This window comes from Thamnophis elegans, chromosome 1 (assembly GCF_009769535.1).
Source record: "Thamnophis elegans isolate rThaEle1 chromosome 1, rThaEle1.pri, whole genome shotgun sequence".
Classification (NCBI taxonomy): domain Eukaryota; kingdom Metazoa; phylum Chordata; class Lepidosauria; order Squamata; family Colubridae; genus Thamnophis; species Thamnophis elegans.
In genome coordinates this window covers 5099431-5113706 of record NC_045541.1, presented here as the reverse complement: position 1 = coordinate 5113706, position 14276 = coordinate 5099431, and the positions used below count along the sequence as shown (strand labels likewise).

The following is a 14276-nucleotide window of genomic DNA, read 5'->3' as shown; positions in this document are numbered from 1 at the left end:
GGGAAATGTTAACATATTCCTGAAAGTTCTGTATATGTTTAATGCTGCAGAGTACAACTCTTTAAAATTGACTCCCCCCTCCCCTCCCAAATAATACATAAGTATAATGTTCAAAACACGCTCTCAACTTCGTTGGTCAGTAATGTTCACAGATTTGATGATTTGCTTTCAGATGCCTGAATCGGGGCTGGCGAATTAAAATTCATTTGGTCCAGCTATCCACTGAATTCTCACTTGTTTGCGTGGGGTTTGATTTAAACATATTCCATAAGCTTCTTTGCTCCTGCGTATTTAAGCCCAGCCCTGTTTCTTCAAGGGAAGCAGAAGCCGGTGCAAATTGTTAGAACGGTCGTGGGAATTGTATTAATGTTTCCTTAAAGAGCCGAGGTGGCACAGTGGCTAGGGTGCAGTACTGCAAGCCACTTCAGCTGACTGTTATCTGCAGTTCAGCGGTTCAAATCTCACCGGCTCAAGGTTGACTCAGCCTTCCATCCTTCCGAGGTGGGTGAAATGAGGACCCGGATTGTTGTTGGGGGCGATATGCTGACTCTGTAAACCGCTTAGAGAGGGCTGAAAGCCCTATGAAGCGGTATATAAGTCTAACTGCTATTGCTATTCCTTGGAAAAGCCAAAGGCGCAAGAGTAACCTTCTGCTCCAGTTGTGGAACCAGAGGGGCTTGTAACATTCTCTGCCCACTCCCCTCATCTTAGTGACCCGAAGCCTAGAGAATTCAATTGTCGATTGTCTGTTCTCTACAGAGCGATGGCCTTAATGCAATCACGTCTTGGAGAGAATGTAGCCTCCTTCTCCCTAAGGCACCTTGGCGTTGCAAAAAATAGAAAGCACTTAGCTGCTGAGGCACAATGAGGGCCAGTGTTGAGGGGGTCATCCCTAAATAAATGGTAATATTGTCCCCACGGCTGGCAGTTAGAAAGGCATTCCTTGAGGGTAGAAATAACTGGCATTTCAGTTTTGATGATTACCGTGGAGGAAGGGAGAAAGGCGGCTCTGTTTCTCTTCTCACCAGAGCCCTTCGCACATGTCCTTCCTTTCCCAAGCAGTCATTGTTGAAGATGTGCCATTTTTTCAAGGCTGAAGCTTGAAAAGTCTGCAGGTGTGTTTCCCCGAGAATTGCCACTTGGATGGAAAATGGAAATGGGGACAGTGATATTAATAATTAATACGCTCGCGAGGCGGGAGCAATTTTCTGCATGAGGGAATTAAGTGCTTAAAAGAATGCTTGTGAATAACATAGCACAGCGCCGGCTACCGTAAAGGGAAGAGGCTGGGGATAAGGTTAATACTGGGCCTTGGCCTTCTTCTCTCTCTCTTCTGTAGGCTCCGAAGATTGTTCTAGAAACTTCACCAGTTCAAACGGCACCATTGAATCGCCAGGCTTCCCTGATAAGTATCCCCACAATTTGGACTGCGCCTTCACCATCATGGCCAAGCCGAAAATGGAGATTGTCCTTCAGTTTTTAACGTTCGACCTCGAGCATGACCCCTGCAAGTCGGGGAAGGAGATTGTAAATATGATTGGCTGGACATCTGGGACGGTATTCCTCAAGGTAAGGACTGAAGGATGCCCTCTCGGGGTTTACTCCTCTGGATGGCCAACGGCAAGCAAACAATTCACTTTTAAGACTGAAGAATTCCGTGACAGTTCATAAATTGCTAATATTGTCGTTGCCTTGTGCAATCTCATTTATTGTTGCTTTGTTCTTAGAAAGGAATTAACTCCGAGGGGAAATTAAATCTCTTCTTTTGTCTCTTACACTTGAATCTCTGCCTTTCTGAGTTGGTGCAACAGTGAAAATCACTTTAGAGAAGAGTAACCTGATTTATATGCCCTAATTAGATGAGAAATTGAAATCTTTGGATTCCTGAAGAATCCTGAACTTCTAGTTAGAAAAAAAAAGGGACATTTTTTTTAAAAAGAAAAATCTTACACTTATTTGCTTGCAGCAAAGTTCTGCATAACTATCACAACAGTTTTTGTGGAAAAGGGGCTGAAAAATATTCTCCATTAACACATCATTTGTGATTTACATGTCAGGGAAGCAATGCATGTGTTAAAATATAAATAGCTCCAAATTAGTCTTTTCACAAGTACAGAAATTCCTGTTTGTTTCTGTGAATATCTGTCAGGGCGTGAGTGTGGGGGGACTGAACAGATACACAATAGATACGTTATTGTGTAGTCATATGCCTTTCTTCTCAGATGTCAAATTATGATCAGTAGGATTAACTTCCGGGTAAGTTCCATAGTTATTTATAGTTAATCGCTCATCGATTCGGATGCAGTTTGAAATTTTAAAAGCTGTCCTATTAAGTTTGGTGAACCCACGTTGAAGGTAGGCATTTTTAGGCAACTCATATGAAATGCAGAAGTTTATTTATTTCAATACTTGCCTATAAATCTGCAAATCTGTGGCATAATACATATTAAGGCTGCTGTTTAAAAATGTTAAAAATGTTTCATTTTTTCATGTTTATTTATTCCTTCAACTGCCTATCCCGTCATCTTTTCCAACCAAAGAGAGAACATGCCTATGAGAGGGTAAATGTTTTTTTTCATGTCTTCTGCAGTTGGGCCCTTGATTGGCAGGTACTGTGGCACTAAAACTCTTTCGGAGATCCACTCAACTACCGGCATCCTATCACTCACATTCCACACAGATTTGGCGTGGCGAAAGATGGCTTTTCTGCTCGCTATTATTTGGTCCAGCAGGAGGCGCCAGAGAGTAAGTTGGCAAGTTGTTCAGTCTGAGTATTTTCAAGCATTGTTCTAGACCTACAGCGTAGTTAGAATATTTTTGGATATCTTTGCTTATTTAGAGGGGAGAAGTAACATTTCAATAAGTTTAGCACTGATAGCTGAGATTTGGAATTTGAATTTCATTAGACCCCCTTAAGTTTGCTTTTTTTTAATGACATTTTGTCCTTCCACCCCAAATGGTGAGATATTGAAACCAAGATCCAAGCTTCAGTGCCTGTATTTGAAAGTGCTGTAGAAATTCTAACCACAATGTAGCAATAGCAATAGCAGTTAGACTTATATACCGCTTCATAGGGCTTTCAGCCCTCTCTAAGCAGTTTACAGAGTCAGCATATTGCCCCCACAGTCTGGGTCCTCATTTCACCCACCTCAGAAGGATGGAAGGCTGAGTCAACCTTGAGCCAGTGAGATTTGAACCGCCGAACTGCAGCTAGCAGTCAGCTGAAGTGGCCTGCAGTACTGCTCTAACCACTGCGCCACCTCGGCTCTAAAATGTAAAATCTCATTTTTTTATTTTCAAAATCAGGAAGTTTAGACTTAGGCTTAACTGTTTTGGATAGGATGGCACTTGAAACTATGTTTAGAATTCATGAATTGGAATGCTTGCAATGTTTCCAATTGTTTCTCTTGTCTTTTGTAAGATCTCAGCTCTTCTTCATATGTGTGATATTCTATTGCTCCTGTGATATGTTTAGAAAATGAAAACGCAATATGGAACTTATAGTTCTCTTAAATGCAAGGCTTCTGTATGTTCTAAGATAAATGTGAACATTGCCACTAGCTACAGCTAGGCCAGTCCTGTTAGGAAAACTAAGGCCTCAATCAGAATTTGCTTGGAATTGGAGAGCCAGGAGACTATCTGGTTGCCTTACAACAATAACATAGGCTCTCATTGGATATCATGAATAAATATGATAGGGACAGGGGTGGGTTCCTGCCATTCTAACCTCTTCTATAGGAAGAGGTCCACAAATCTACAGTGCGGTTTTAGAACCGGTTCCAGCTCCCTCCCCCCTGCCCGTCCGCACATCATCAAGATGAAGAGCGAAAAGAGGAATTCTGGGAGTTGAAGTCCACAAGTCTTAAAGCTGTCAAGTTTGAACACCCCTGGGTTTATTTTTTCTAAAGGGTTAGGGGTGCAAGGGTCTTGTAACTTGACCGCTTTAAGACTTGCACACTTCAATGCCAGAGTTCCTGAGCCAACATGACTGGAGGAGGAATTCTGGGAGTTGAAGTCCACAAGTCTTAAAGCTGTCAGGTTTGAACACCCCTGGTTTTTTCCCCCCAAAGGGTTAGGGGTGCAAGGGTCTTGCAACTTGACAGCTTTAAGACTTGCGTGCTTCAAATGCCAGAGTTCCTGAGCCAACATTTTGGTTGCTAAGCAAGAGCGTTGTTAAGTGAGTTTCACCACTTTTTACAAGTTGGCCACTCCCACCCAGTCACATGGCTGACAAGCCACTCCCACCCGGTCACACTGACAAGCCACTCCCACAAAGCAGGCCACACCTACAGAAGAGGTTCTAAAAAATTTGAAACCCACCACTGGATAGGGATCACAAATTTGGAGGCCCCTGGGCACTCAAAGGAGGGCTATTCTCAGAACTCACTGCTGTTTTCCCTGTACAGCCCAGGGCCTCGTTTGTCTAAATCAAGTGGGAGCTCAGTCTGGCAGGATTCCTGCTGTGCCTGAACAAGCTAACTGATAGATTGCAGCTGTGTGTGTTTGTATCAGAACCCTGTCAACTTGCATTTTTTTTTCTCTGTTTGGACAACAACTATTAGCTTGTCCAAGCAGAACAGAGCAAATGTATTCTCGCTGTTCTTGGAATGTTCTTGGACAGATCAACGGCTGGCCAGAAAGGGTGGGAAATTCAACCTATTGGAGGTGCTCAGAATGGGCATCAATGATGGAGACCTCTGGAAGGCCTACAGCTTTTATTTTTATTCTTATTCTTTTATTCTCGTAACTTATAAAGCCCTTCATGGTATTGGATCTGGGTACTTGAGAGACCGCCTGCTGCCAATTACCTCCCACAGACCCATTAGATCTCACAGGGTTGGCCTCCTCCAGGTTCCGTCTACCAGCCAATGCCATCTGGCTACTACCCGGGGGAGGGCCTTCTCTGTGGCAGCTCCGGCCCTCTGGAATGAACTCCCCGCAGGGATTTGGACCCTCACCTCTCTCCAGGCCTTCCGAAAAGCCGTCAAAACCTGGCTTTGCCGGCAGGCCTGGGGGTGATGAGTTCCCTCCCCTCTCGACATGTATGGTTGTGCGACTGTTGCTTACTTTTATTATTTGTATTTTGTTTTTTATGTTCCCCTTTTTCCCCCTTGAATTGTTCGCCGCCCTGAGTCCTCCCGGAGAAGGGCGGCATACAAATAATAAAATTCCAATTCCAATTCCAATTATCCTTAGTGCCCCACCCCCTCCACAAAGACACAGGAAAACTATAATCAATTATAAAGACTTTCACAGTATTTATTTCCCTTGCAAAGTGCAAAACTCCCAGATTTTCACGCAAACTTCTGTAGTTTTCTCTCTGCGGGAGTTGTACCACAATTGAAAATGGATTTCATTGGGCCCTGTACTCTTTCTTCTGAATGCCGATATTTAATTTACGGATCTGTAGGGGTAATTCTGTAATTCAGAAGCCACGAACAATTTGATTTGATGGGATGTTGGGAGGCAGTTGGTGCCAATGATTCATTTGGAGTGGAACCCACAGTTCTGTAGAAGAGGTTCTCTTTAGTTTCGTACTCTACCTATTCTAGATTTCCAAGGCAACAGTCCACTGGGAATGGAATCTGGCCGGATCTCCAATGAGCAAATCACAGCTTCCTCTACGTATTCTTATGGCAATGGACTCCGCAACAGAGCCGGCTCAACAGTGATGATAATGGGTGGACTCCTAATGTGGATAGCAACAAAGAGTTCCTGCAGGTATTTTCAGTTCTTTCACAATAAGGGTAAAAGCATAAATTCCCCTTGCAGATAGGTGCTAGTCATTCCCAATTCTATGGAACGGTGCCTCATCTCCATTTCGTTTTAGTATATTTTATTTTCATTTTCATACACTCACATGTATACACCATACAGTATTAAACAATAATTGCATCAATTCCTCTTGTCGACAATGCCCCAGAAAATAAAAGCCCAATATACCTCTTCCGTTCTCCATACACCTCTTTCTTCCACCACCCTCCAACTTTCTATCTTCCCTCCATCATCCCCCTCTACCCCTACTTCCCCTCGCCCTCTACCACTCCTCTCTCCAGATCCGCTCCCCCCTTCGCTTTTCCGCCTCCCCTCCACCCCCTCTCCCATCCCTCTCTACCCATCTTTCGTTCCTTCCTACTCCTTCTCCCCTCGTGTATTTCCACTATATGTTAATGTATTTGGCTTATCCTATTTTTAAAAGAAAAATTAGAGAAAAACAGTATACATGTGAAGTCACATTGCATTGAGATCTAACACATCGTGTCTAGCCTAATATATATCCCTCCCTCCCTCCACCCGGCCCCCGGCCCCCCTCCTCCTCCCCCCCGACTTCCCAGAACCCGTACACGGTATAGATTTTTAACAAACACAGTCTAGCTCATCTCCGTTTCAAAGCCGAAGAGCCAGCACTGCCCGAAGACAACTCCATGGTTTTGTGTCCAGCATGACTCAATGCCGAAGGCACACAGAACGCTGTTCCCTTCCCACCAAAGGTGGTCCCTATTTTCTACTTGCATTTTTACATGCTTTCGAACTGCTAGGTGTGGCAGAAGCTGGGACAAGTAATGGGAGCTCACTCTGTTACGCGGCCACTAGGGATTCGAACCGCTGAACTGCTGACCTTTCTGATCGACAATCTCAGCATCTTAACCACCGAGCCCACCCTTTCACAATAGCTTAAAGTATAACACCTATACCATTTAGAAAGATTGGGAAGCTATAGTATCAGGCCGAGGTGGCGCAGTGGTTAAATGCAGCACTGCAGGCTACTTCAGCTGACTGCAGTTCTGCAGTTCGGCTATTCAATCTCATCGGCTCAAGGTTGACTCAGCCTTCCATCCTTCCGAGGTGGGTAAAATGAGGACCCGGATTGTTGTTGGGGGCAGTATGCTGACTCTGCAAAAACCGCTTAGAGAGGGCTGAAAGGCCCCATGAAGTGGTATATAAGTCTAACTGCTATTGCTATTGCTATTCCTGCCAATTACCATAGTCTCCAATCAAATTTGTAAAAACCAGAGTCCTCAGCTGGCATCCTTTCCTTTAAAAAATCCTCTGGATTTTATTCTTCCATTTGCTGAGAAACATAAACACCCATGGCTAGGACTGTCCCCTCAACCTTTATGTTCTCCCTCTTCCCACAACTCTTGTGTGTATTTTATCCCTGAGCCAAATGGATTATCATGCTGTTAAATCGACCTTAGAACATGAGCATTGTGGGGCCTCTGTTGCTCTTACTGCAAACTGAGAGCTGTTTGGGGAAGGGTGCGTGACTCTCTTGTCTTCATGAACTGTTGGGGCTGTTAACATTCCTGCAGAAGTTCTTGGCTTGACCTGGTGCCCCCTGAACTTTAATGGGCTTTCCAGAGGCCAGAGAGGGAGAGGGGAAAGAGCAGGGGGAACGCACGCTGCCACTTATCAGCCTTGTTGATTCTGCAGTGATCTAAAAGAGGGAGACTTTCTCATGTGTGCTGAACCCGGTGTAACTAGAATAATATTATTCTTCTGGGGGGATTGCAATGTTCACAAATGGAAACTTCAGTAAGAGTGTGTGAAAACAATGCTTTAACAGGGCCTACATCGAACCAACAGATGGTGGCAAAAATGGTGATCGCAGTGGGAAATACTAGAAGTCACTTGCCATTGGAGAGAGAGAGAGAGGTCCTCACTAGTTATAGATGCCCAGTTCTAAGTTGCTGGAGTGGCATGTTGACCTGCGAGACTGCCTACTGCCACATACCTCCCACGGCCGCTAAGATCCACAGATTGGGTCTCCTTCGGATGCCGTCAGCCAGCTGGCGGGTCCCTGGAGGAGAGCCTTCTCTGTGGCTGCTCCAGCCCTTTGGAATCAGCTACCCCCAGAGATCCGGATCTTACCCACTCTCATGGCCTTCAGAAAAGCTGTTAAAACCTGGCTGTTCCGGCAGGCCTGGGGCTGTTGACCTCATTGTTGAGGTCCAGCCCCGATTAGAACGAATGCATTGTCTTGTGAATTTATGCTATCTTTTTATTTTCTTCTTCTTTCTTTTTTTTTTCTTTTTGCAAGCTGCCCGGAGTCCTTCGGGATTGGGCGGCATATAATTTCATTAAACTTAAACTTAAACTTGTATGAATCAGAACCATTGAACATCTCTGAAAAGCATGAAGTGAAACATCGCACAACTTCATCTTATGAGTGAAAGCGTCGCTCTCCAATATAGATTGGGCCTCTACAGATGATGCAGTTGATAAATAGCCTGTGCTTTAAGTTTGGGTTTATTTGACTTTAGTAACAGCAGAATCAAAAGTTTTAAAAATCCTTTACCACGCTCAGCATATCCTTCCCGAGCCAGAAAAATTCCTTTCTCACAACTGAAATCCGTAACTGCACATAGCAAAACCTTGGGAGGGTCTTCTCTGTAAGACTAACGATATGCTGCTAAGGGAGCGTTCAGCCTGCTTATGCTCAAAAATGTTGCTGCAGTACATTATTATTATTATTATCATTATTATTGCCTGCAGCCAAGGCTGTGACACAGTTATGCCAAACATTTTGTGAAAATCCTGTTGAGATTTTATCCTAGAAATGTTTACAGTCCATTCCAACAAGAAAGAGACGAGCGGGGGAGGCAATCCCAAAATGTGCTATTCTTGTTCGGTTTTTGGACGCTGTAACAAAACCACAGACTGAAAACATTTCCTTCTATGGCTCACATGTTGCTGCATCTAGGAATGTTAACTCAGCTGAAAATTGATCCTATTAACTTCTTATACGGGGGACAGCATTTAGATAGAATAGGAACTCCAGACATATCCAGTGGCAAATGCTGAAGCTGCATCAGAGGGATCTATTAAGATTGAGTTATTGTTATGCTAATTTATATTAGCTGAGCACCAATCCTGATTGTCAGACACATGCTCCTGACGCAACTACAGCCCAGCATGGGCCCCACGTTACACCTATCCTCCGCGAGCTGCACTGGCTTCCCATTGGTCTCTGGACACGCTTCAAGGTGCTAGTCGTTACTTTTAAAGCCCTACATGGCTTGGGACCTGGCTACCTGAGAGACCACCTCCTGCCATTCACCTCCCAGAGACCCATAAGATTGCACAGACTAGGCCTCCTCCGGATTCCATCTGCCAGTCAATGTCGGCTGGTGATTCCTGGGGGGGGGGCTTCTCTGTAGCTGCTCCGGCCCTATGGAACGATCTCCCCGTTGAGATCCGGACCCTTACTACCCTTCCGGCCTTCCACAAAGCGACCAAGACCTGGCTGTTCCAGCAGGCCTGGGGCTGTTGATTTATCCAGCCCCATCCTAAGTTATGAATGTTGCAGGATTTTAATGTTGTTTTTTAATTTTTATTTTTTTGTATGTTTCCCCTTCCTTTTTATCTGTAAGCTGCCCTGAGTCTCTCGGGAGTGGGCGGCATACAAACCCCATAAATAAATAATAAATGGGCTATTCTGAGGAACCCACTTAGCACCATAGGCTTCATGTGTATGTTGTTGATATCTCTCTGTGGGGTTCACCGGAAAGCATCCTGCAATAGAATGATGGGCTCATTGCATTTTTATGACAGCGACTTGCTAATTCTCTGCCATCTTGGCCTGCATTTTCATTCAGTTTCATTAAAGTGTCACAAGAATGTTAATGCCTGGAAGAACCTCAAATGTTTCAGGTTATGGGAGTAAGTAGCTAATCTTCCTCTGTTATCATCATCCCCTGTTCCTACAATAGGTGGATCTCCGCTTTCTGACCGTGCTCACAGCCATTGCTACTCAGGGCGCCATTTCCAGAGAAACGCAAAATGGGTACTACGTCCGTTCCTACAAACTGGAGGTCAGCACGAATGGAGAAGACTGGATGATGTACCGGCACGGCAAAAATCACAAAGTAAGTCTTTCTCCTCCTTTCCCTAAATAATTCCAAATTTCGAAAACCTTATCTTGATGGTGGAATGGCTGGTCTCAAATCTGTAAGGGATCTTTGGCGTTTCATTCAGCTTACATCAAAAGAGGCAAAAGATGGCTTCCTCTTCCCAAGTCATTTTTTTTTCCTTTTCTCTTGAAGAACGTTGAAGTTGGGGGACAAATCTTGAAATGTTCCCTTCTGTTGCCTTTGAAAGACATTATGAATTGGGGAGGGAATAGCGTGACTGTAATTGTGATGCTGGCCACATTGAGGGAGGAAAGAGACGTTCTGAGGGAAATGAGGGCCACGAACCCTGTGCTTGAACATCCATTGGGATGAAGACAAGGAAGGACCACTTGAGCCCATCCACAAGTACAGCCACAGCACAGGTGGGTTCCTACCAGTTCGCACCTATTCGGTAGAACCGGTTCGTCAAATCTACCGAACCGGTTAGAAGAGGTTCCACCAGTGGACCCGGAAAGCAGGCCACACCTACAGAAGAGGTTCCAAAAATTTTTGAAACCCACCACTGGTCCTTGGATATGATTATTCTACACTATCATGCTCCTATTTATAAAACTCAGGGCCTCTGTGAAAGGTAAGGATGACTACTGCGTTTGTGGTGCAATCAGAACATTGCGTGTGTTGAAGCTGTTTTAACGCAAACCAAAGATGCCTTTTAAAAAACAAGTTGACATCCTATTCTTCTGCATGCCAGTGCTGTGTGTGAGGTTATTAAGGTGGTTCTGACAAGTGTCGTCGGCATCTTCATATCCGGTCACATGGGCGGCAAGCCACTCCCATCCGGTCACATGGGCGGCAAGCCACTCCCACAAAGGAGGCCACACCCACAGAGTAGGTTCCAACAATTTTTGAAACCCACCACTGAGCCACAGCAATCTCAAGAAAAAATCGCAGTTTTGTAGTTAGACCAGAGAAGACGCAGAGAATGCTGTGAGATCAATCAAGTCGCAAACGGAGCTTGAAGAGGTGCAAATTTGGTGTGATACCAAGTGTGTTTTTTGGGAAAACACACTCTGGCGAGCGGGTCGCTTGCTCAGCAGAGGGAGAGTCTGCGGTGTGCTTTCTGACTGCCAATGAAGGAGAAAATGGTCTCGCAGTCTATGTTTTGCCACATAAGATTCATTGAGCATTAATGGCCTGAGCCTCATCCACATGCTGGGTTAACAATCACAAAACCACATGAAGCTGCACTTCAGGAATTATTGAAGCCTGGAAAATGAAAGGGCACAAATCCTGCGAGGGGATCATGATGTCCTGGAGAATAAAGCCAGACCATAAATAATAAGGAGCAATCTGGTTTGTCAGGGATAAGGGAACCGCAGCCAGAGTGCTGGCTGGCAGCATTGCAAGGGGTACTCTCAGCCTCTACTTGGCCTGCCTGTAAATACAGCTGCATTGACCTCTCCTCCACCACCACCACCACCCCGTGATCTTCCCACCTCTGAATGCATTGAGCTTATGCCCAGTGGGGATTTGGGGGGCAGGGGAGGGAGGGAAGTGAGTCCCTTCTTTTGTGCCCTGGGCAGGTGTGCCAGAGGGACATCAGCGTGGAGCACAGCTGTGTCTAATAAAGCTGTAACTGCGGGGATGTGGAGGGGGGGGGGACGACCGACAGGGAGCCTCCACTGATCTTTGCTTTTTCTTTGGAGACACTTCTGAATTAATCCTCAGTGCTGTGCTGCAGAACAGTGAGCTACCTTAGGTCAAAGGGGGGGGGGCTCACCCGCAGAGATTTGGACCCTCACCTCTCTCCAGGCCTTCTGAAAAGCCGTTAAAACCTGGCTGGGTTGGCAGGCCTGGGGTTGATGAGCTCCCTTCCCCTCTCGACTTGTGTGGCTGTTGGCTATTTTAAATGCTTGTCTTGTACTTTTGTGTTCCCTTTCCCCCTTGAGTTGTTCGCCGCCCTGAGTCCCGCCGGGAATAGGGCGGCATATAAATAAAACAAATCTCAATCTCAATCTCCTCTTTTTCCCACCATGAAACCCTCACTAAAGCAGTTGCTGCCTCCAGGAGAGATGGGTGCTTATCTAACACACACACAAACACACACACGTATCTCTTCTCTGTTATTGTCAGGGAAATGACAAAGACCGCCTCCTGCCACATACCTCCCAACGGCCGATTAGATCTCACAGGCTGGGCCTCATTCCGGGTGCCGTCGACCGGGCAATGCCGGCTGGCGATCCCCCCACCCGGGGGGAGGGCCTTCTCTGTAGTTGCTCCGGCCCTGTGGAACGATCTGCCCGCAGAGATCCGGACCCTTCCCACTCTCTCGGCCTTCCGAAAAGCCACTAAAACCTGGCTGTTCCGGCAGGCCTGGGGCTGTTGAAAATGAGGTCCAGCCCCATCTAGGTTTGAGAGTATGGTGAGTTGCTTTTAAATCTGTTTTTTCCTCTTCTCCTTATATTTTAGTTTTTATTTTATTCTTGTATTTGTAAGCCGCCCGGAGACCTACGGGATTGGGGGGGCATATAAATTTATTAAATTACAATTACAATTAAAGAAGGCCGTTTCAACTGTTGCTTTCAGGTAACTGTTGCTTTTGTCAGTTGTCTGAAGAGAATGGTGCCGAGGTGGCGCAGTGGTTAAATGCAGCACTGCAGGCCACTTCAGCTGACTGTTATCTGCAGTTCAGCGGTTCAAATCTCACCGGCTCAAGGTTGACTCAGCCTTCCATCCTTCCGAGGTGGGTGAAATGAGGACCCAGACTGTGGGGGCAATATGCTGACTCTGTAAACCGCTTAGAGAGGGCTGAAAGTCCTATGAAGCGGTATATAAGTCTAACTGCTATTCCTATTCCTATTGCTATTCTCCTATTTCTCCAAGAGAGACAGGCTACCCTTCTCCATTTCTGAAAAATGCCAGGTCTGCTCAAAACTGCTCTTGCAGCCAGTACAAGAAAAGGAAGCCAGAGCACACTGTTTTCCTCCAGTTGAGGTGTTAGCTTCCCCCCACCCCTGCACAATCCCCCCCCACCCAAAAAAAGCCTAGAAAGCAGTTGAGGACATCTGAACGACATCTGTCCTTCAAAGCTGCTGTTCTCTTTCTATGGTCCATTGGATATTCCAGTTTCTTGTGTTCCTTAGATTTAATGTGATCCTTCAGTTGGGGGGGTGTCTTTGAGAACCCTTGGAGGGGAGGGGGTTGGACAGGGTTCCTTTAATTTCCACTCGTTGAAATTAAATAAATTATTTATTTATTTATTTATTTATTTATTTATTTATTTATTTATTTATTAGACTTACATACCGCTTCATAGGGCTTTCAGCCCTCTCTAAGCGGTTTACAATTTTTTTTAGCAAATTGAGTCAGCAACTTGCCCCCACAGTCTGGGTCCTCATTTCACCCACCTCGGGAGGATGGAAGGCTGAGTCGACCTTGAGCCGGTGAGATTTGAACCGCTGAGCTGCAGATCACAGTCAGCTAAAGTGGCCTGCAGTACTGCACCCTAACCACTGCGCCACCTCGGCTCTAAGTCTCTCTGCGTTGCTGCGGCTTCCTTATACTTAATAATGCCCAAATGCTGTTTTGCTGAACCTGAGCCAGCTTTCCAGCAGGATTCAGAGAGAAATATTTTATTATCTGCAGTGGTTTATGCATACGGAAAACAATTAAAAATCGTGTTCGGGGGAAAGAAAAAAAAAAAGAAAGAAAGCAATAAATTCCCTGAATTTGAATTTGGTAAATATGACGTTCACAACGAAATTGAAATGTGAGGCTGTTTTTAAGCGGGCCTGATCCCATTCTATTGATTTAGCATAGTGCAAACTTGTTTGCTCAGAGCATGAGTTATGCAAATGGTTTTTAAAGGCTTTTAAAATGGTCCTTAACATGAATCCAGAAATATAAGCCTCCTATAGGTTCTCATGCCATGGACAGGCAGGGATCATGTCCTCACGAACATGCCTGTGATTCCACACTCTATGGCAGTGGTTCTCAACCTTCCTAATGCCGCAACCCTTTAATACGATAAGATCCCACAGGGTGGGCCTCCTTCGGATGTCGTCAGCCGGACAATGTCGGCTGGCGGGCCCCCGGAGGAGAGCCTTCTCTGTGGCTTCTCCGACCCTGTGGAACCAGCTACCCCCAGAGGTCCGGACCTTGCCCACTCTCATGGCCTTCAGGAAAGCTGTTAAAACCTGGCTGTTCCGGCAGGCCTGGGGCTGTTGACCTTATTGTAAAGGTCCAGCCCCGATTAGAAATGTATGCTTGTTGGTAAATTTTTAAATTATTCTTTTATTTTGGTTTTCTTTTTTCTTTCTTTGTAAGCCATTGGGCGGCCTAGAAATTTAACAAATAAATAGATAGATGATAGATAGATAGATAGATAGATAGATAGATAGATAGATAGATAGATAGATGATA

At 45.4% G+C, this 14276-nt stretch overlaps 1 protein-coding gene across 1 annotated transcript in view; it reads left to right on the top strand.

Moving 5' to 3' along the window:
• Positions 1 to 14276, top strand: part of NRP2 (neuropilin 2) — a 157782-nt gene that overhangs the window by 11861 nt on the left and 131645 nt on the right. The window contains 7 exon segments of the mRNA XM_032234293.1: positions 1340 to 1504; positions 1507 to 1569; positions 2591 to 2683; positions 2686 to 2745; positions 5553 to 5636; positions 5639 to 5721; positions 9714 to 9869. Of these exon segments, the coding sequence (XP_032090184.1) occupies positions 1340 to 1504; positions 1507 to 1569; positions 2591 to 2683; positions 2686 to 2745; positions 5553 to 5636; positions 5639 to 5721; positions 9714 to 9869 (704 nt within the window).